The sequence below is a fragment of the Puma concolor genome, chromosome B1, assembly GCF_028749965.1.
Source record: "Puma concolor isolate L17-30 chromosome B1, mPumCon1.1.hap2, whole genome shotgun sequence".
Taxonomy (NCBI): domain Eukaryota; kingdom Metazoa; phylum Chordata; class Mammalia; order Carnivora; family Felidae; genus Puma; species Puma concolor.
In genome coordinates this window covers 15201191-15220362 of record NC_141670.1, presented here as the reverse complement: position 1 = coordinate 15220362, position 19172 = coordinate 15201191, and the positions used below count along the sequence as shown (strand labels likewise).

The 19172-nt window shown below is 49.4% G+C and overlaps 1 protein-coding gene and 1 long non-coding RNA gene across 2 annotated transcripts in view; one reads left to right on the top strand and one right to left on the bottom strand.

The window, feature by feature from the left end:
* Window positions 1-17474, top strand: part of ENPP6 (ectonucleotide pyrophosphatase/phosphodiesterase 6) — a 113100-nt gene extending 95626 nt beyond the window's left edge. The window contains exons 7-8 of the mRNA XM_025933109.2: window positions 9254-9377; window positions 13930-17474. Of these exons, the coding sequence (XP_025788894.1) occupies window positions 9254-9377; window positions 13930-14135 (330 nt within the window). The 3' untranslated portion in view covers window positions 14136-17474. The remainder of the gene's footprint in view (window positions 1-9253; window positions 9378-13929) is intronic.
* LOC147581471 (uncharacterized) lies at window positions 10740-13945 on the bottom strand. Its single transcript, XR_015249941.1, has 2 exons — window positions 13108-13945; window positions 10740-10854 (listed from the first exon to the last, which is right to left on the bottom strand). It is a non-coding gene; the product is annotated as an uncharacterized LOC147581471 (long non-coding RNA).
* Window positions 17475-19172: the final 1698 nt, after the last annotated feature.

The following is a 19172-nucleotide window of genomic DNA, read 5'->3' as shown; positions in this document are numbered from 1 at the left end:
CCGCAACATGCAAGATTTGGCTTCCCTGGCGACACTGCCCCTCCCATGTAAACACCGACTTTTTGCTACCGATGTAAGCCTTGCAGACTCTAAGGCAGCTGCTCTAACGGGAAGACTTAACTGAGTTCATTTTTTTAACGGTCACTTAGAGAGCTGTCACTGAAAAAGATAAAGACGGGAACAGATTTAATTTGTCACCTGGAATTGCACAATTACCCAGTGTGACTGCTGTTGCTGCAGCAGAAAAGCAAGCTCCCTGGCCAGTGGCTCCCCGAAGCTTGCTTCTGCTCCTGCATTCTTCAATATCTGGACTGGATTTCCGACTACAGCCAGTCCTTTCCCCGGCTCTCCTTCTGCAAGGGCGGAGAGGACCGACTAAACACGAAGAGGAGAAAAATCCAGGCCGCCTGCCGAGGTCCAGCCCTGGCCTGTCACACCTGCCAGGCTCCTCTCTTCAAGAGCTTCCTAACTGATGTCCCCACCCCCTCTGCTCCCTAAGACCTGGTCACTGTCCCCTGGAAACCTCTTGGCTTGTGCTTGCCAGGGGTCAAAGGCCATAACCCTTCAGGAGCCCCCCCACTGCCCAGTCCCCAGGTTTCACTTACCCATGCTCCACCCCCATCTCTCCTCCAGGGGGCGCCGGCACGCAACGGATTTGGTCAGACAGGGTCGTCCCACTGCCTTCAGGAGGCAGGTCCAGTGATGCTGCATGTCCTTGGCATATGGGAACGTCAGGAACAACACGGGAAAAGGCAAAGTGGGGAGGTACTGAGGGTAGTTTCCGCCGAGCTCAAGTGCATCTTTCCCCCCTCCACGTCCGTTCCTCCGTCCACATGCAGCTTTGCCCCGCTATCCGGAAGCGGAGCGTTCCAATGAAAGCTTCCGTAAGCAGAAATGGCACAAAGCAAAGAAGCAATTACCATTAATTTATTTGGAAAAATTTATGAGCTTTCCCAGGCCCCCCCAAAATGACCTCTCTCAGGCTTTTCTGATACCTTAGGTCACCTCTTGCTAATGGACGCACAAAGCAAATCGAGACACAAAGCCCAGATGCTCACAGGAGGGGTTCAAAGCTCTGGTGGTTTCCAGGGAAGGAGCTGTTCAGGTACGCGCTGCCTCTGTGAAGGCTTACTGCAAAACCGATGCTGAACACTGTGTTCGCTTTCCGTCTTTTTTTTTTTTTCTTCCCAAAACAGAAATCCTCCTTGAATATCTTTCAGTCAGCAAAAGCAGGTTACTAATGCAGCTCTTTTCGTAAAAGCAAAGTTGTGTAACTCGAACTTACAAAAAGCAGGGGATACCTGTACCTAAAAGATCAGCCTGTACTCAGCAGGCCCCGGTAGCATCAGTCAGAGCCCCTGGGGTGCCCTCTCCTCCTTGACTCCCACCTGTCCGTAAGCTCAGACACCGGCTGTCCCGTGAAACACCCGGCTCCCCCCTAACTTCCTCCAGCGTGGAATTCTCGTAAAAGCCGGACTCTCTCCCCTGCGTGCTACATTCGTGTGTTTGCTTTCGGACTCTTCCTTCCTGGAGTATAAGCTCCTCGCAGGCAGGCCTGTGGCGTCTTCACCTCCCTTTTCTTCCGTGGAACCCGGTACATGACAGGCTCAGTACGTGTTTGTGGAATATGAATTGACAGATGAATTACTAAATACGAAGACCATTGATTCCGGGCTGCTTATCAACAGGCTGTTCACTTCATAGGTAACCAAGTAAGCAGAGAGGAAGGCTGAATCAGGAAAGCCTTTCCTTTTCGCTCTTTAGTAGCTGCCCCTGGAGAGACTTCAACAGGGAAAGGGGGTTTAAACCAGTGATGGCTGTTCTGCTAGCTTCAGCTAGCCCACAGCTGGAGCCCAAGTGTGGGATGCAGCAGCAGCTCTCGCCAACCCCTCCCCTTCAGGGCTAAGTCCTGTGGCCTGTCCTGGACAGCGTCTACCTCATGCCAGGGTGCTCAGAAAGGGGGGGGGCGGCCCCAGCCTGGTGAGGCACCGTAAAACATGGCACTTCGTTGCCGATCTTCTGGGCTCACTCCTGTCCGAGTGGAGAGAAATACAGGTAATCCGGGCCCGAGTGTCTAAGGGAGGCCAAGATTTGTCTCCAGAGGAAAGATTTATTTTGAAAACTGGCGAAGGATGTGAAATGCCAGGCTCAATTCTAAGGTCTTCGGTCGAATGGCAGTTAGGCACGGCCCCAAAATATGTTGGGAAATCAAGACAATCTGGAAAACGTAGCTTCTGAGTTTTAGTGGCAGCTAAGAGTGGTGTTGTCCAGGCCCGACCAATTGAGCTTCAGGAAGTCGGCTGTCGAGCGCCGGGAGCTGCTTACTTTCTGGTGGGGATTCGGGTCGCCTGGGGGCACACGCACACCCTCCTCACCCTTGGCACACTTCAGTAAACACGGCCCTGGGGGGAAAGGAAAAAAGGAGCCCGATCCGCTCTGTGCTGTCCACCCCTTCACTGTCCTCCAGGGAATTCTGCTTCTCTTGACCCCTGCTGGTTTCGCTCCCTGACATTTTCTGTTCAAAGGATTAGGCTGGGTGTGGCCACAGGGCTTCCCAGGGTCAGAGCAGGGCCTGGGGCCTGAGCAATTAAATTCTGTCTTAGGAAGAGGCAGCCTCCTAAGATGCAGGGAGAGAAACTGGTAGGGAGACCTCTTTGCACTGCTGTGTTCCCGACCACCACTCCCACAGGCCTCCAAGGAGTCGGGCCAACAGGAAGCCTCTTGGGAGAGCCACGGGGGAAACCCAAGAAACGGGTCCATAGTGGAAACCGTGGCTCAGACTTAACCCTAGCAACGAACCCACCCGAGCCAGCCAACCTGCTGTCGCCTCCACAAGAGTTTTAAGTGAAGCCACCCCTGACTTGGACACCATCGGCTGCCTCTTTCAGCCTGAGATGATGTCAGAAGTTTCTAGTCTTTTCTGGCACATGGGAGGTTCCTCTTACAATTGTGTCCTAGGAGAATAAAGTAGATTTATGTGTATTAGGCCATTCACACACTTCGGATCGGTGTTCACATTTTATTTACGTTCGTCTGACCAGATTTCAGTTGTGTTCTCCCAGAGCCCCGGAGATTCAGTTGAGATGCCTCATCGGGGAGAAACTTGGGTGTCCAACCCCACTTCACTGGAAGAATTACACTTTCAGCGGTTGAGAGGAGGGGTGGTAGTCAAAAAGTTTAACCACCGGTACCCCACAGGCCCCGACCAATGAGACTGGATGCCGGATGAAATCAGCCGGCAAGGCCCCACTGGTTCCTGCAATCCTCGGTGAGCAGATTGCGTGACTGACTCTTTTCGCCCTGAGACCCTGCATTCCCTCCAGGAGGGGGGCCCTAGGCTGCTAGGCTCAGAGGGCCTGAGACACAGACTCGGACCTCAGCACGGTAATCCAGTATGAACAAGAAGTGTCCTTAGAAAGGAACGGGTACTTTAACGTAGCACAAGACAGGTGCTGGGAGAGTGGGTTTCCAGACCTGACTGTGTGTCCCAACCACGTGGGGAGAGATTATTAAGTAGAGACATTCCCTGCCTCACCCTGACCTACTGAATGCAAATACCCCAAAGTAGGTCCCCATAGAAGCTCAGGGCGGTCTCTGCAGAGCCAGGCTTGGGATCCAGCAGTGTAGACAGTGAGCGCTCCCAAGTTTCAAGGTAGGAGGGTCCACTGTGGCCTCCAGTGGGGGAAGGCTGGACAGGAAGTCAAACAGAGCAGGAGGAGCCGACAAGGCCCTCAAACGGTCCCCTGGCCTTGGGGGAAACCTTCTGCGTCCTCAGCCCCCCCACACAGTCATTTTGGGGTGCACGGCAAGAGCTGGGGCCCAGATGCTGTCCCAGCAGCTGGTGGCCCTCCTGCCTCCTTAGGAGTATTTTTCTGTGTGGTTTCGCAACCATTTTCTGATCTATACCGAGGGGAAGTCGGAAGGAAGAGGTGAGAGGTGTACACGCCAACGTGTTCCGAAAAGGCAACGATAAAACACGAGTAAATGCCTTGAGATTTTGCCAAAGCAAGTGCCTTGGCCACGTGCAAACAGAAGCTAATGATACAGATTGTCCAGGCTGCTCCCTGCTGCTTCTTGTCCTTCTATCCCTCCTTCTGCCTTCACCCTCATTCCCAACCCTACCCCCGTTTCTGATTGTGTTCCCTGTACCTCCCAGCTCAGCACCATAAAGGACTGAACTCGCCATGAAATGGCAAATTCAGAGATGCCTCCGGGCGTGTGTTGAACAAACTTCATCAACTGGCTTGCTGATTTGGGAGTAAACAGTGCACGTTACTTTTTTTTCTTTTTTCTTTTTTAATTCTAAGGATGATTGAGACAAAGATGTAGTCTAGAGACTATAACTCTTATCTCATAAACACTCCCCTGGCTTCCCGAATTCAAGCAAGCTGATGACAGGCATTTTCACGGTGAGCCGGGAGCAGGGTGCAGGCGCCCAAATAAAAGAATACAAGTCTGCAAACATAATAACCATTTCTCCCGGTGTTTCCCCATGTGGGGCTACTTCTGGTTCCTTCCTGTTAGAAATGATTAACTAGCTTAATGGCTCATCAAAGAGGGTCCCCTCCCTGCTACCTACCCATGTATAGAGGAGGGGTCCCGTAAAGCTCTGGAATGTTCTGAACAAATCACACATAGTGAAGATTTTATTTAAATTTCCAAGATAGTGTTCACTGTAGAACGGCCAGCATATCTCCGTTCGCCGAGGACCGTCCTGGTTTTAAAACTGAAAGTCTTGGGGTGTCTGGGTGGCTCCGTCGGTGAAGCATCAGACTCTTGGTTTTGGCTCAGGTCACGATCTCACGGTTCACGGGTTCGAATGCCCTGTCTGGCTCCGTGCGGACAGTGGGGAGCCTACTTGGGATTCTCTCTCCTTCGTTCTCTGCCCCTCCCCTGCTTGCACGCTCTCTCTCTCTCCAGATAAATACATTAAAAAGTAAATAAGTAAAAGGAAAGTCTGCCAGCCCTGGTGCTGGGCGAACCGCAGTGACTGGCACAAGCTGTCGGCACTGAGAGCGGAGAACTCCGGGTCCTCTCTCCTCCTCGCTCCTGCCAACTCTTCTCCCACGGCCGCTTCCCTCTCCTGCTCCTCCCGTCAGAGGCTGTCCAGCTCTCCCAGCCGGGAGGCCATGGCCTTCCCCGCTCCCGGAGCTCCCGGGGGGGACGGGGCGGGAGGGGGGTAGGGACGGGGCGGGGGGGGGGGCGTGTGGCCGTGCTCCCGCGGGCACCCCGGGCCCACACTGTCAGAGCCACCCGCGGCCGTCACCAAGGCTCCTCCGCTACACGCACCCCGCGCCCCCACGGACAGGAGTCCCACGGCCGGCTCTTCCTGCCTCCGCTCAGGCCAAAGGCGCCCCGGGGCCGGATCCGCCTCACCGCCTGTCCCTGTAGGCGCGGGCATCGGGACAGAAGCCGTAGCCCCTCTCCTTTCCTCGCTGAAGAGGAGCTCCTTCAGGTGAAGGAAGGCGTTTCACCCAAAAGCCTAGCAGGGTGGCCGGAGCTCCGCGCCTGTCCCTCGAATCGCAGGACGGACGGAACGAACAGCCTCTTAAGTCACTGCCTTCTCCCACACGCGCGGGGACAGGGACGTGCCCACCCTTCCCTGCGGCTCCCCTCGCCAACAGTACCCTGTTCCTCCGTGGCCTTCGTAGAGCGGATTCCCTCCCTCACCTGTTCATTAGGGGGAACTACCCTGTCCGGGCGGGCGCCTTGTTTGGGCCCTCCCGCCACCCGCTGCCGCGGGACCGGTGTTCCCCGCGGCCCTGGGAATCGGCTGCCCACCCTGCCCTGGGCCCAGCTCCCTTAGTGACCCAAACTTAGCAGTGCTCCCCTCCTCCTTCCACACGAACACGCGCACACACACACACCACTCCTCTACCCCCGTCTCAGCTTTGGCCAGGTCTGGAGGGCCTGGGCACCTCCCCAGGACGTCACTAGGTGGTACTATGTGGCAGTCCCTGGGCCTGGTAGAGTCAGGACGAGGTCCGCTCTCCTCAAGCAGGACCTTGAGGACGTGCTGCCTGGGGGTTTCTGCTCTGGAGGCGCAGAGGCCCGTGACACGCATTTGTCAGCGTGACCTCATATGTATGCCTCTGGGATGAGGAAGTGGAACAGAGACAGTGAACAGAGACAGGGAAAGCCACCAGGGAAGGGAAGGGAGAAGATCATCCACATGCCATTTTGAAGTCAAGGCCACGTACGCAACGTGATCCGTCCCGTCACTTAGGGGACATGGTCAGCTTCTCTCATAAGCTGCCAGTTTGTTCTTACTTTTTCAAATCAGTAAGAAGAGGTGTTTCACTGGACAACTTTGTCACTTTAATAAAAAAGAACGCACTCAACCTGTGATCAGACAGAGCCCCGGTGACCTTCAGGCCAAGGCTTTCGCGGCTGTATGTTTGTACTTGTGCAATTTGGACTGGAATATTCTGAAATCAGGTAATGGGTCTGCATCTCCCTTTCATCGGTCCCTTGGTCATGGGGCACACATGTCCTGTGGGGGTCATCAACCGTGACGTCCTTAGTAACAAAATGTGCTACCTGGGGCAGCAGGAATCACGGCCTGGTAGCCTGACGGGGAAGCGACACCTCACATCAGCTGACGGAGCTATGCTGGATGTGCTGCGGTCATCGCTGCAGACCCAAGAGCAAACACAGCACAACAGGTTAGAAGTGCAGTAAGTTAATAAAAACATTCCCATGCAAAGATACAAGCTACAGCTGGAGAAGGAGGCGGAGGGATGATGGAAATTCAGGAAACGGAGAGTCAGTGATCTAGTGTGATTTGGAAAGCGGTCATGCCAGGGAGCGATTTATGGGGTGAGACTGGATGTGTGCGCAGGGCGATATGACAGCTGAATAGGCAGAGGGGACTTCGGGGCTCGCAGCCATCACTGTCCGGCCGCACAGGACCAGAGCGCCTCGCCCCGCAGCCAGCGACATCTGGCGACCATCTTGCGGCTACTTACTGAGCATCTATTATGTGTCAGGCATGTAGCACAGTCATGACCTCCTCCCAGAACTCTGTGAGGCAGGTATTATCACATCCAGTAGGGAGCTGAGAAAAGTAGCTCGCCCAGGGTCATGGAGGCAGAACGTTGGCAAACTGGAATCCCCTTTTAAAACCTCTTTTCTATACTTTGGCCACTACTCGGTGAAGAGGCAAGGGACAGGGGCCACCTCCTTGTCAGTGCCGGCAGGAGCACCGCTGCGGTCTCTGGCTGTGGGGTGGTGGGAGAGGCACAAGGACCAGGAGACAGATGACCTGGGTTTGATCCCAGCCCTGCCTCTCAACAGCTGTGTGACTTTAAGAGTGACCCTTACCCTCTCTGTGCCTTAGTTCCTTCAACTCTACGGTGGGGAAAATGACATCATCCAACACCGGGATGTGGCGACGACGAAGTGAATGTCAGTGTAACCTCCTGATTAAGTAAATAGATGGTACTGTTACAGGTCTTTAATTTTTTTTTTAATGTTTATTTCTGGGAGAGAGTGCGGAGCAGGGAAGGGAGGGGCAGAGAGAGAGGGAGACACAGAATCCGGAGCAGGCTCCAGGCTCCGAGCTGTCAGCACAGAGCCCGATGCGGGGCTCAAGCCCACAAACCTCAAGATCACGACCTGAACTGAAGTCAGATGCTCAACCAACTGAGCCACGCAGGCGCCCCCAAGATGGTACTATCACAGGTCTGACGCACCAACCTATAAATTGCTGGTACTGTTGGGTCCAAGCGTCCTTCATGACCAGTCGGTCTACTTCCTGCATTTGCAATGTCTGTGGTATCGAACCCTGTTCCACGGAAGGTGACTGGAATATCAGGAAAGAATGTTTAGTCTGCAGTGGAGGGCTAGGGTTCTGTCCCGCTGGCCGCAGCCTCCTCAGGCCCCACGGAACCTTCTTTAAGCCGTTGTCTCAGAAGTAAGCGTCTGTGGTCCAAGAAAACTTGAGTTCTGAAGGGAAGAAGGGTGACAGAGAAGTGACGACTCTGGAGCCCATCCCAGATGAAGACTGTTGGAGGAAACGTAAGAGCCCTGGCTAAGAGGAACAGAAGTGTCATCTTCAAGTGTTTGAGGGGAGGGGATGAATTTATCCCAAGTTGTTCCCAAGGGTGGAGCTAGAAAAACAGAAAGATGGGGTGGTGTGTGGGGTGGAAAGGCCTCTGGGTTTTGTCAGGTTTGCTAGAGAAATGAGGTGATTAGATTAGACTCTGTATTTTCCAGCAATTCTCTGACAGCAGTCGGGTGTCCTGCAATTCAGCCCAGTCCTGACACTGACCGTCTGGAGTTGGAGCGGCCCCCTGCACCAGGGGGCTCAGTCCCACCGGGCCGCCCCCTCTTCGCACCCCACACGCGCCCCGGGGTCCTGGGTCCCCGGGCCACCCATACTTATGTGCGATTGGCAGGTTCTCACAGCCCTTTTCAGGTTTGATAATTGAGTGGAATGAATCACAGAGCTCAGAAATGTGCTCTGTTTATGATTAGTTTCAGTACAGAGGATACAACTCAGGAACAGCCAATCGGAAGAGAGGCCTGGGGCCGAGTTTGGGGGGGTGAGGCATAAGGCCTCCATGCTCTCTTTGGGGTCACTGCCCTCCCAGCACATCAATTTGTTCAATTACCCAGAAGCCCCCTAGGCCACAGCCCTCCGGGGTTTTTACACAGGTTTCTCGGCACAGGCACGAGTGACCATCGTTGGCCACAAGCCTGAATGCAGCCTTAGCGCACAGGGGACGGGCTGAAATTTTTAACCCCCCCATCACGTGGTTGGTTCCTCCAGTGACCTCCTGAAGCTGCCCAGCCCCCCACCGCAGTGAGCCATCCCATTACCATGGACTCGGCTATGGGAGAAAGGGGCTCATTATGAATTCCTGTCACTCGGGACACGCCCAGGGTTTTGGGAGCTCTGGGTCAGGAACATGGGACCAAAGCCAAATATACCTTTTACTATACCACAGATACACTTTAACATCCCTTCCGTCTCTAACATGGTATATTTAGTGGCTCTAAAACTGATCACAAGGCACAGTTCAGCTCCGTGTAAGGAAAGACTTTTATAACTAGAGCTCTCTGGCAATTTACCGGCGTGCCTCCAATGGTCTGAGCTACCTGAAGAAGGAAGTGATCCAGCTGAGGCTGGATGACCCCAGTGGAGAATGTTGAGAAGGAAATCCCCACACTGGGTGGTAGTCTGGGCCAGATGCTCACTCATCATGATGGTTGGGACAAAGGGTAATGTAACTGCTTTGCTTGGTTTCAGAATCGAGAGTCACTTCCATTTTGGATGAACAGCACTGGCAGGAGAGAAGGCTGGCAGCGTGGGTGGCATGGCTATGACAATGAACTCATGGACATGAGGGGCATCTTCCTGGCCTTTGGACCCGGTAGGCAAGAGCTGACCAAATTCTTTTAGTCCTCCGTTCCCAAGGAAGTGTCTCCAGTAGGGGCTGATAGAACAGTAAAGGCTGAAGCGATTTCTTTATGGACCCTCTTTATGAGCAAAGCTGAGCAAACCCAGCTGGTCTCCATGAAACATCTTTTGCTGGCTTGCTTTCAAATGCTTCTTAGGTTTGGCAAATGTGGCCAAATACTTTTCCTTGTAAATTTTAAATCTTGAGTGCAGTGAAGAAAATGTATTCCACATGTTTGTGATTCGTTTTTTACTTAATTCATCAAAACGTTATTTCACAGTTATCTGATGTCCAGGAAAGCTTATCAGACACCAGGTTGCTGACAGCTGTGAGTCTCAGAGTTGATGTGACCACTTCACAGGGTCTGAGCCTTCCAGGGTTCCTCCCTGTCTAGAGCACCCACCCCTGTGGGGGTCATTCGGTTTAGGGCCCAACCAGAAGCTGGGATGTGCTCAAGGCCAGGCTAGGAAATGACCTTGAGACTGACTTTGAGAATGAGCCAGAATGACTTTCTCTTCCTTGACCAGATAAATTCCTAGGGATGGAAGAGAGGGGAGATGGAGAGGGTCTATTTGGTCATTTGCTTTAACTGACAGAGGACTGTAACTTCACATTTGGGGAAAGTTTATCACACACTCTGGAGATCATACTGTGACCCAAACATCCCCTTCTTTCTTAAAAACAAAACAAAAAGTGGAGGGAGAGAAGCATTCTACAGCCATCAGCCATCAGTTGACTGGCTTATAAGCTAGTCTTTCTTACTACTGTCCACTTTCCTTATTAAATATAATAAACCTACCCTGGTATCGTATTCCAAATGCTGTTTTCTAGATATAGATCAGAATGTTTCAGCCCATGAAAGTCCACACTTCCCTTTCAAATTATAGGTTAGAGGTGTTGCCTAGACGGTCTGCTCGTCTTCTTGTAGCAAGACGAAGATGTAGGTCAACCCAACTCATTTCATCTGCCTTGGGCCACTCTACTTCCCACAAAAGAGAACGATGAGACATCAGTTTCTGCATCCGCCACAGGAGCCCCTGGCCTCCTGAGCTTAGGGAACACATCAGTCCAGATCCTTTCCCACATGTGACCCAAGTTCCCACATCCTGAAGCATCAGAACCAGGAGCAGCAAACATTCATAGAGGGCCAACCAGGTTCACGACATTGGCCTAAAAGAGTTCAGAACATGCCCACGCAGGTTGCCATCAACCAGTGGTAGCTGGTGGGTGTTCTGGTCGGCCAAGCCTCACGTCAGATGTAACCTCTTATACTAAATTCAACATTAATTCTCTAAAAAGCTTGAAAACATAGCAAATGAGGGATGGAGCCTTAAGGACTTGGTTGAGGTCAACTGTTAGATTAGGTTGGAGACATTCCAGGGTCATGGCCTTTATACGGGAGAACATTAAACATCAGGGCTTTCATTCAAAAGCATCTCCTCCTTCTTCCCTAGAAGACAGAAATAAGATCGGGAATGCAAAAGCAGTTGTCAGTTGAAGGAGTGTTTATGAGCAAGGGTCTCAGGCATATTTTAAAGCAGAAGCAAATCTAGCCTCAAACCAAAATTTTAAAACAAAGTACTCAAAGCTGCATTAGCTTAAAGTTAAATTCAGTGGGGAGAGTTTGTCCATCAACAAAGGCCTCCATCATATGCTCCTTTAAAACTAAAAGCCTAAGTCTTTTATAGACAGATAGATGACCCTGATGAAAATGGACTGGGCCAATTGCAAAAATGTTTCCAGGCAGATGCAGCCTTGAGAGCCGCCCGCAAACCATCACGTTTCTGGCTCCAATTCTCATGAAAGATTGAACAGCTTTACACACTGTTTACTCAGAAGAAAATTTAAGAGTGAGGCCTTTAATGGCTATCTAGCTGCACATTGAGATAGAGGTACATCCCTCCTGATTAATTGTATGCGCTTCTCGCTTAGGGAGGAAGCTGGGCATCATTGCGGCTGCCCAGATTCAGCTTTAGAAGTCAGTAAGTCTGGTCCAGCAAAAAGAAAAGGAAATAATTCTGGAAGATAGCCTCTCTCTGGTTAATCCCAGTTTTCTAATTTGAACAACCTAATCTTGCCCCGGAGAGCTCCACGTTTCAAGATAAGACAGCAGGAGTGTGATTCAGTGAGCTGCCCGTGAGCTAGCAAGCCTCACCCGGAAAGCAGCCCCAAGGTGGCCAGGCGTGGCGTGGGCCTACAGAACCTTCTGTCTTCAGGAGAAACAGTTTTAGTATCAACAAAATTTAAATTCTTGGGACTACCTTGGATTCCCAATCCAGGTTCAAAGTGCCACCTTGAGTTAGTGGAGCTTGGCCCCCACGTCCTCCCCAGCTGGATCTGGTTTTGCTATTTCGGAATTTTCTAGAAGCTCTCATGCTAGCCTAGATCATCTCTTCATCGGGTCCAAAGTCCCAGCACTGCCGAATAGGAAGCCATGAACCAGATGGAATGGAAAAGAAAACCCAATACTCCTTCCTGCTTATGTGCATAGGATTTAATTTTGTATTTTTGATGTAAAAATGTAATCTTTTCTAATATTTCTTTGTCAGTAGAGCTTGAGCTCAGTTTTTCCTTCCACGTGTTAAAGATGCGGATGCTTGGAAAGGGAAGGCTAGGGAAAGAGAAGTTGGGTCTACTGATGTCTGCCACCCACACACGTGGAAAGGATACGGGTACCATGCGGTGGGGCAGTGTGGCCATCACATCCAGGCCCCTGGCAAGCTGGAAGGAGGGAGGGGAGTTGTTTCCACATCACTGGGACAACCTTTCCATTGATTTCTCATACTTTAGCTGATTCTTCTCTGGGGACGTCTGACCAGACACCTACCTGTAATTGCCTTGTACTAAGAAGGGCTGGGATTCTGGGGCAGTCCTGATCCTGCCCTCCAGGGAGGCTCTGGATTTTAACTAGTTTTTACCATGAGGTGATGCTACCTTATCCCTTATCCTTTCTGCCCCAAAAGTAAAGTGAACTCTCCAAGTAATGTACTGGGTGCATATTTTCAATCCATAGCTTGCCCTTGCTGGGTGTTTACTCTACATGTTTACCAATAGTAACGACTACCATTTATTGAGCATACAGAACGTTCCTGGAGCAATGGTTTACATACCATTTCCACACCCATTTCCAGAGCTTCTCCAGCTACTAAGTGGCTGTGGGCTGATTGTAGAGCCTATTAACCTTATATACCGAAGTCAACATTAATTCTCCCAAGTGAGCAAAAGCCATCACCGGGGAAGTTGCCCTGGCTCTAGCATACTCTGTGGCAGAGTTTTCTGAATAGAACTTCTTTCTGTATCTGTAATTTCAGGGTTAACATAAGAGCAGGATTTGCTGTTGGCACTTCTGGACTATGTTGCCATTGGTGTTTGTTCGCTTTTTAAATACAGTATGTGGGATCATTTTAGCACAGCAATTATAAAGGACTATTTTCTAAGGTAGGAAACTTGGCTTCACAGCCCCCGTACGACCCATTTCTTTTCCAAGTCTTGCGTGGTTTAAAAGCTCATGCAGAGAGGCCTTTACTGATGGATGAAGTCTCCTTCTTGAATTCAACCTCAGTGTAGCTCTGGTTTGGGGCCCGAAAGGGAAACTGCTCTGTACATTACTGAACTCATATGCTCACTCTTTGAACATTCAGCATCCTGTTTGCCTCCTGTGGAGGAGAAGGTGCACTCTCCACTGAAATCCCTCTGTACTTACCATGCTGCGAAGGGCCAGCCCTACCCTTCACATTCCCGTGTCCCTGCTGGAGTTTGGTGCCGCCTCTGGGTGGAAGCACAATACTCTTCTCCATTAGTGCCCTCGGAGGCTTCGCGTGGGTCCTGAACCCCAATACCAGTTTGCTTGCTTTCCACTCAGCTAGGGTATTTTATCTGCCGGGGAAAGGCTCCCACGGAATGTTGAGTTGATCTTCCGAGCTTTTTAAGAAACCATTGCTTAAGAAACTGTTGCTTCTGAGTTAGCTAGCGCAGAGGAAACCGTACAGTTTCACATTCCATTAAGCCCTGGGACCTCAGTGGGGCAGGAAAATGAAAAACAAAAATTCTTGAGTGGCTATGGGGCCCCCTGTCCAACCAGTCCCTGCTAGACAGATGTTCTGGAAGATAAGCATACCGTGTAATTGGGTTTGGGGAGCTCAGCAAGACAGTCAACCTTCTGCGACCACACCTGCTCTCCAGTGCTCTGCAGAAATGAGCAGCAAAAATGGAGATGCCCCGCTGCCCCCCCCCAGGATGGCTCTTGTCAGAAAGGCACCACAGTTATGCACAAGGACAGTCTGCTGACTTGTCTTTTAAAGAAACTCATCTCCATGAGCCATAGGAAGAGACATCCTCTTGTAAGCTCTACCCCTTCCACATCTCCTTCCAAGGTCACAGTGACTTGGCCACGCCCCATTGGCAGAGCTGATTTCCGGTCCCAAAGCTGCCTGGAGCCTGAGTGTCATTCCTCCGTATTGTGACTCGGCCCCTTTCTGCCCAGGGAGTGGCTGTGACAACTTGTTTGCTTGCTTTTCCCTTTCAGATTTCAAATCCAACTTCAGAGCCGCTCCAATCAGGTCCGTGGATGTCTACAACATCATGTGCAACGTGGCAGGCATTGCTCCCCTGCCCAACAATGGGTCCTGGTCCAGGGTGATGTGCATGCTGAAGGGAGAGGCTGACTCAGCTCCGTCTGTCCGGCCGAGCAGCTGTGTTCTGGTCTTGATTCTACTCCGACTGTTTGCATAGACGCTGCTATCGTTGTCCCCAAACACTCAGCCAAGTGTGCTCCCCGGTGCAATGGTTTTCATTTTCTATTTGAATAACAGCTTCATTAACACAATCGAGGCCACAAAAATTGTAAATATACTGCTCTTGGATGATTCCATACATAAAAGTCCCTACTTCTTAAAAAAAATTTTTTTTCTTTAATGTTAATTTTTGAGAGAGTGTGACCAGGGAAGGGGCAGAGAGAGGGAGACACAGAATCCGAAGCAGGGTTTGGCTGTCAGCACAGAGCCCAACACGGGGCTGGAACCCACGAACCTCGGGATACGACCTGAGCCGAAACCAAGAATTGGACGCTTAACTGAGCCACCTAGGTGCCCCAAAAGTCCCTACTTCCTTAAAAAAAAACCACCAAAAACCCCAAACTTTATTTCTTCTGGAGATAAGGAAAACCCCAGCTTTTCACTGGCTCAACGGTCTGTCCCTTTCTGCATTGTTCTCATGCAGCTACTCGGATGAAGCGAGCAGGAGCCTGCCCCCGCGGCAGACAGTGGATATTGCATGGAGTCTTGGACCTTCCTGTGTCCTGCCTTGCACAAAGCAGGGCCTTGTCTGTGTCGTGTCCACACCCAGGAGCCATCCTTGGGGTCTATGGCCACAACCCTGTACTGCTTCTTCCATCCCAGGAAAAGGAAATCCCCATAAAATCAACAGCTGTCTTCCGCTTGTGACTCTTTTTCATTCTACGCCAAGTCCCGGGGAGGGCATATCTTAGCTTGGATCGCCAATCAAAATTACTAAGGATTGAAGAACTCATAGAACAAGGTGGAAGATGTGGGTGCCCTCCCAAGGTCTTGAGTGCACAAAAACATCTCCCTCGCCTTGAGGAGGAAAGCCTGCTGTAGCCCTGGGCTTCTGTGACATTTCTCCCAGTCTGTCACAACATGGAGCCTTGCACATGGCAGGCCCTGCATGTGTGGGTGGCCTGATGGATCACCTGCCATGCTCTGGATCCCCAGAGTGTTGGCTGTAGCAGTACCTGACCTATCATCACAGTCTGATACAGTCATTACGCATCTTGCCGAGGACATGTGGACATGTTTGCAGAAATCTCAGTTCACTGCTTGGAATGGTAGCACATTAAGCGTAAGTTCTATGCACCAGTAGTTCTGGAGCAAGTCTGGTTGAGCACCAGCAAAGTGGACCCCGAGTGACCCAGAATCCTGAGGAAAATCCCAAGCTGGGACCAAATCCCAGTCACTAACCAATTAGCCATTTAATTAGGAAACAGTTTGGTCAAAGTGCCACCTCAGGGACCTACGTTCTTCGGAAACTCCTAAGAGCCACTGGGCCTGAGTTGAAATGTTCTTAGTCTTCTAGATTTGCTGTAGGAAATCTTGTGAGACAAAGGATCAATGCGCTTTCAAATGACTGGAGTCACATGCACATATGATTGCATTAACAGTGAGTTGGGGCACATTTACAAAAGAGACTTCTGTCCGGGAGAGACAGCACATGGAGTCTCAGGATGATGAAGCCCTTATATATATATAGTGTTTGCCTTGAGAAGTGAGTGTCAACACTGTGATTCGAGAAGGCTGGCAGCATCTCTGTGCCTGGAATCACCAGAGCAAAAGATCACTACTTACCATCACAAAAGATGTCTGAGGATTGACGTAATGTGTTTTAAAAGTGCCAGCAAGCCATCGAATCAATTAGAAAGAAGGCAAATCGGCCTTTGTTATATGGCTGAAAGTAAATTGGTGCTTTCAGAACATTGGCAGTGGCTGTTGAAACAGGCATCCGTTGTTCAAAAGTTTCTTTTCTCCTGAAAGGATGGCGATCTAATGAACTGAGTGATGCCCACCTTCCTGAAGGAGGGATCCCTAGAAGATAGATATCCCTAGAAGATTAAAAGTGGGTCATCAAAATCAAGAGAGTGAAAACATGTACACGGTCTTAACACTTGTCTTTCCTGCTCTACCATTATTCCCCTCACTTATCCTTAAATTCTTCAAGTTGCAGAATAAAACTTCAGTTATTTGCCTGACAAAGTGTAGTTAATAAATAATCTTGAATAGATGAATGAGAGTAAGATACTTTTGGAGTCGTGAGTGTTGGTGAATAATAAAGAAATTTCACTAAATGGAGAAAAAAACTTTTCCCCAAGATAATGCATACGTTTTAGTGGCTTAATTATTTGGCTACAATTTTTTCCCTTTGATTTTTCTTTTAAAGTTACATTATTTTCCCCAGGAAAATTCTTTCTCGAAATGTGTTTTGTTCCATCGGAGTAAAATCTGAGTACATATAGACACTTTTCTCCTGGATTATGCTGCTACTTCACTGCTCATTCTAGGGGGAAGATAAGTGGATGGACGTGAAAATACCGAAGGTAAATGAAAGGAAGGGTCCTTACATTAAAGAGGAGATGAATGGCTACTTTTCCCCGCCCAATTTCTAATCTCCAGAACCCAATTCAATTAAGTTCTGAAGAACTAAGCATAAATTAGAACAGGCTCAGGGAATTCTTTCTAGCCGCAAAGAGTCCTGATCATAGAGCCCCAACTCTTTTTACTTTTAAAGAGAATTTGGTAATCCACATGGCATCATGGCCATTTGCAAACTTCCCAGGGTTGTAAGCATCATCTGGCCTACTTCCAGAGATGCAGGTTCAGGGGATCTGGGTGGGGCCTCAGCACTTAGAGGTCACACTGACCTAAGGTCTGGATCGACTTACGGAGAGCTGGGTTCTGTTTTGACCTCGGTAGACCTGAGACTCCTGACAGCAATTTCAGAATCCGCCAGTTTCTCCAGAGGCCATCGGACTGGCATCGGCTACCGGTCCCAGCTGGGTCAAGCTTCCAGCTGTCTCTAAACCACAGCAATTCTGCAAGTCCCTGGGGGGAAAGGCACCCCTGGGGGCAAACTTGGCTTCTCCACACCCCATTCCGGTGACTCTTAAGATTCCCAAGACTGCTGTCAAACAAACTCACTGTTCAAGACATGTGGCAATTTCATGAATTTTCTAAGAAAGTTTTTGCATTTCTGTAAATGTCCAGAGATGTCCAAATGTGACTGTGTGTTTAATCTTTTTAAGCAATTTGTGATAGACCAAAGTCAGCTCTTGTAAACTACTTGCTAGAAAGGAGGGAGTCGTAGCCTTGGCAGACTGGTTATTATAAAACATGGGAAACTTGGTCTCAGGTGCACGCTATGAAAAATACACTCATGTGCGTGTTGCTTTGAAATCATAAAATAGCACCTAGTACAGTTCTCAAATGTGTAATGAATGTTCCATAAATATGTTTTGAATGAAAAAAAGAATAAATCTCATTAAAGAGACTTGCTTACACCTCAGATATTCTTTGTAGTTCCACAAATTAAAAGAATGTTTCATTTTTGGTTTTCTATCATTTCTTATCACCCAATTGAAAATATAATTATACTTCATTCCATGGATTAAACATATTCCATCTCAGGTGTATGAATTTGGTGACGGATGGAAGGAAGGAAGGAAGGAAGGAAGGAAGGAAGGAAGGAATGATGGGAGGAAGGGAGGGAGAGGAAGGAAGCAGGGAGATTAGATTTTGAATATATCAAACATATTTACTTTTAGAATAATAGCTTTGTCAAGATTTAATTTATATACCATACAATCTATCCACTTAAAGTGTACAATTCAATGGCTTTAGTCACAGTTGTGCAACCATCACCCCAATCAATTTGAGGACATTTTTATAACCCCAAAAGAACTCCATATTCACAAGTGCACCAGCGGTCAGTCCCCATTTCCTGCCCTCACCCTGCCTCAGGCAACCGCTGAATTACATTCTGTCTCAGCCAATTTGCCTATTCCAGATAATTCATTAAAATGGAATAGCAATATGTTGTCTTCTGCGGCTGGCTTCTTTCACTCAACAAAGCGTTTTCAGCATTCCAGCATGAAGCAGTCCTTCATTCTTTTTATTTCCAGATAATACTCCATTGTATGGAGCGGCTACATTTTACCCATTTAGTTGATGGACATTTGTTTTTTCTCGCTTTTGGGAGAGTACGAATATGGGCGCTCTGAACATTCATGTACGAGTTATTGTGGACCTTGCATTTATTTGGGGAAGCTACCTGGAGCAGAATTGCAGGGCCATATGGTAGCCTTATATCAAACTTTTGAGGAACTACCGGACCGCTTTCCAAGTTGGCCTTCCCACCAGCGGCGTGTGAGGGTTTCTCCACACCCTCACCAACACTGTGATCGTGTCTTTTTTTCATTATAGCCATCCTAGCACACACGAGGTCTCGTTGTGGCTTTGATCTGCGTTCTCTACTGATGATGTTGGGAAGCTTTTCGTGCTCCCATCGCCCATTTACCTATCCTCACGAGTAAGCGTTTGTCCAAATCCTTTGCCCCCTTTGTAGACTGGATTTTTGCCTTTTATTATTAGGTTGTGAGAATTTTTTATGTATTCTGGATGCAATCCCTTATCCGATATATGTTTGGCAAAAACTGGTTTCTTTCCCCCATCCCCTGGGTGTCCTTTTCAGTTTTTGGTAGTATCCTTTGTGGTACAAGTTTTTCATTTTGACAAAGTCTGATTAATTTCTTTCTTTCTGTCAGTCGTGCTTTTGTGTCGTCAGAAGGCTTTGCCTAACTCAAGATTATGAAGATCTACTCCTCTAATATATCCCAAGAGTTTTACAGTTTTAACTTACACTTAGGCTCTATGACCCACTTTGGGTTAATTTTTTGTGTATGATGTGAGGAAGTGACGCTACCACATTCTTTTGCCTGTGGATTTCCAGTTGTCCCCGAATTGTTTGTGGCAAAGCATACTGACTTTTCAGAGAAATGTGAAAATGATTCTGTTGGACATAAACACCTAAAACAGTAACACTCCAGAAACGTGAATTTTTTTGTCCTTCAGATTACACAACACCAGACGTGTAACACAGTGCTGTTTCCTCACCCTCCCCTTGACCAGGTTAGGCCCCTGCTCTATACGCTCCCTCCACGCTAGCTACACGTAACCCCCCTGTGGTTCTGTCATATGCTAACCA